Genomic DNA, 3,527 nt, shown 5'->3' on the forward strand with positions numbered 1-3,527 from the left:
ACACTAGAACACAAGGACAGTCTGTATTTCCCAGACACAATGCCTAATCACAAGGCACTTCAAACAACCTGAGGTGTGAATCCAAACCCTTTCAAAGTGCTGTGCTATGTTGGCACAGCATCAGTGCTTCATTCCTGTTGTAGAGAAGGGTGTTTGAGAATTGGAGGAGACTGATCAATCCTGTGCTGACACCAGCCATCAAATAAATAACTCAGATGGTAATTTAAAAGCAACATCAGTAACAAGGATGAGAAACAGTCTGAGGTGTTGTTGTAATCAGCCTACACCACAATCAGCTCGCATTTTAGCGCTTTTTACAGCATGGGGGAATCACACCAGTGCTGTAAAAGGCTCTAAAAGGTGGTTGATCTGGGAATAGGCCCTGAGCGACTGTTAGAAGCAGCTCAGCTTGACTTTTCTTAGAATACTGCTTGAATGGTTTGATGCTACACCATGGCGTTGAATATTTTACATGTTTGAATCTCTTGCAAGGCACATTTTGCTTCCAGAGGTATTTGCACTTTGGCAAAATAAGAAATCTCATTTAGAGCTGTGGAGCTGAATCTTTTAAACTGCAGCCATGGTTTTGAAAGGAATCATATGTGGTATGAAAGCTTAATACGCTGGATAACATGTTGGGGTGCCACTGCACTTGTGAGATGATCACGGACAGTCTTCGCATTAAAGAGGAGACAATTTGCTATTCTGGGGTACCACGATATTTAGCAAGAAGGGGTCTGAATGGACAAAGGGGGCAATAAATGTCCCACCACAGTCATGAGCAACCCCATAATTATGACCGCGGGTGTCTGTGCATTAAACTCACTGCAAATCTAGGAAACGAAACACGGTATGCAGTGACCGGAAGGGTATAGAGTGGTTGCAGGAGAACTAATGGAAAACCTGCAAAGTAAAGAGAGACTTGTCGCAAACAAATATAATTAGAAATTGTATATGCATGCTGCAATACAGTTTTGCAATGTGTAGTAGTGCGTATTTGTGCAGGTTATGGGTGATACAATCAACACGCTTACCTGTCTTGCTCTTTTTGAAGTGATAATAAAAGACTGTAACACTAAAATGCCACTGTTAGTCTTCTCCTTTCCGGAGAAATCCAGAATGGCCTGAGACAGCCCTCTATTTTCCTGCATTTAGCAACACTATAACAAAACACTCTACTAACTTTAAAATCACCCGTATCAAAAGTAACCAAGAAATATAATTTGGATACATGGACCAACCCTCAATGCAATAAGGACACTTTTGTGAATTCACATATACAGGTCCTGTATCCAGTGAAAGAGAAGCATCACATATGAATCCAAGATCAAGCACGACCCAAAACACCAGGGCAGAGGCTGTGTCGCAAAACCAGTTCCTTCTGTTTCTGCTCTTCTTATCAGTGTTGTTGCTTTGCAATTTTCCTGAAGGAAAGATTCCAAAATCCGTACACCACTTAGCCCTTCAATAAGGGCCCATCGCTTCATTTCAGGGCTCCCGTGTCCCTGTGTAACAAGTGGAGTGTATGAACAGTCTATACAGCACTACTGGACTTCTGGTGAAAGGAACTGGGTATGTGATGGTGAGGCCGACTCCACTTCCTCTTGTCCCAACGACACTGAAGCAGCATCATGAAAGTGACCCGGAAGGACTTATTGCAGAGCGCGTAGCACACAGGGTTGACCGTGCTGTTGACGTAGCAGAGCCAGTATCCCAGCTGCCAGAGAGTCTCGGGAATGCAGCCCGTGCAGAAGGTGGAGACGAGCACCATAATGTTGTAGGGAGTCCATGTGATGATGAATGCCAGGAGGATGGCGCTCAGGGTCTTGGCTGCTTTCTTCTCCTTGATTAGCGACAGTCTCTTTCGCTTCTTCCCTTTGGGTTGCATCTTGAGCAGGCTGTCTCTGGTGGCAAGGGAGCTGAGACTGCCCATGGTCAGCTGGGAAGATCTCTTTGACTCCTGGGGAGCGTTCCTGGCTTTTCTCATCACCCTGGAGAGATGACGGTCTTCCAGGCAACCAGGGACCTCCTTCCTAGGTCTGGGGAGTTCCTTCCCCTCTCTAGCCCTCCCCGCTCGGATCTGAGGCAGACAGATGTCCATGAAGCAGAGAGTCTTCATCTCCAGGGACTGCTCGTCGTCTTCTGATGAAGTTGAGTTCTCGGGGTATCCTTCTTCGTCAATATTCACCCAACTCCCATCGCTGCTGGGCTCCAGATAGGCCTTCCTGCTGGAGTGTCTCTTTGCATGGAGGCAGCAGGGACTCTCGGATCCTGAGCTGGGTATCTGAAGCCCGTTGGTGGTTCCACAGCTGCTGTCGCACTTGGTGCTGTTTCCAGAAGCTGGCTGAGTCTGCGATGAAGCCTCTCTGCTTTCAGAACCCATTAGCCCGGCCAGTTCCTTGGCCCTGTTCTCCGTCTCCCGGTATATCCTCCAGTACAGGATGATCATGATGGTCACGGGTAGATAGAAAGCCGCGATGGCTGTCCCGAAGGTGATGATGGGCTGCGAGAGAAACTGGATGAAGCACTGCTCCGAGGGAACTGTCCTTTCACCCACGATGTACTGCCAGAAGAGTATGGCCGGGGCCCAGAGGACAAAGGAAATGGCCCAGGCCATTGTGATCATGATGGCAGCCCGTTTCGGCGTCCTCTTTGCCCGGTAGGTAAGCGGTCGCGTGACGGAGAAGAAGCGGTCGAAGCTGATGATCAGGAGATTCATGACCGACGCGTTGCTGGCCACGTAGTCAATGGCCAGCCAGATATCGCAGGAGAAGGTCCCGAGAGCCCAGCGGCCCATGATGATGTAGGTGGTGTACAGGTTCATGGAGACGGTTCCCAGGATAAGGTCGGCACAGGCCAGGCTCAGCAGAAAGTAGTTATTGACTGTCTTCAAGTGGCTATTGACCTTGAAGGCCACCATGACCAGCAGGTTCCCGATGATGGTGATGAGGGAGAGTGCTCCGGTGAAGAGCACGATCAGGGTGACCTGCCACACCGTGTGGCCTCCCAGTGGATCCTGGCTCTGATTAGCGGCCACACTGCTGTTGGCCACCAGCGAGGTGTTCCTGGTTGCGGTGAAGGTGATGGGATACATGTTGGAAGAGAGGGAGAGGTTCAGGCTCCGGGACTCATCTTCAGCTCTCAGTCAGCTCTGCTCATGGTTACAATCTGGGAAGAAGGAAAGACAATGGAAACGTTTTAGGGATTTCAGGATAATCATATGGAAATTCTAATGTTAAATTGTTTACTTTTCTCAATCAAGAAACCTCCTAAAAATATAAAATACAACCCCTTCCTTTAAATATATAACATACAGCACTGGAGCGTTGTGTAAATATCAGAGTTTGAAAACTGGCTGGTGCATTCTCTAGGACAGAAGGGCAGGAGAGCACGGGGGGGATAACAGAGGGGTTTGGATAATCAAAGTTCAGTTATCAAGGTTCTACTTTAAGGCTGTAAGTAAAAGCTGGGCCATTGTGGTCTTAAATATCTTGAAGTCATTTATCTGATTAAACTTTTCTGTGCCT

At 47.9% G+C, this 3,527-nt stretch overlaps 1 protein-coding gene across 1 annotated transcript; it reads right to left on the bottom strand.

Moving 5' to 3' along the window:
* Positions 1 to 334: 334 nt before the first annotated feature.
* LOC121310018 (muscarinic acetylcholine receptor M1-like) lies at positions 335 to 3,330 on the bottom strand. Its single transcript, XM_041243197.1, has one exon. It carries the CDS (start codon positions 3,092 to 3,094, stop codon positions 1,535 to 1,537), a length of 1,560 nt encoding a protein of 519 aa, XP_041099131.1. The 5' UTR covers positions 3,095 to 3,330; the 3' UTR covers positions 335 to 1,534.
* Positions 3,331 to 3,527: the final 197 nt, after the last annotated feature.

The sequence above is a fragment of the Polyodon spathula genome, unplaced genomic scaffold (genome assembly GCF_017654505.1).
Source record: "Polyodon spathula isolate WHYD16114869_AA unplaced genomic scaffold, ASM1765450v1 scaffolds_1668, whole genome shotgun sequence".
Taxonomy (NCBI): Eukaryota; Metazoa; Chordata; class Actinopteri; order Acipenseriformes; family Polyodontidae; genus Polyodon; species Polyodon spathula.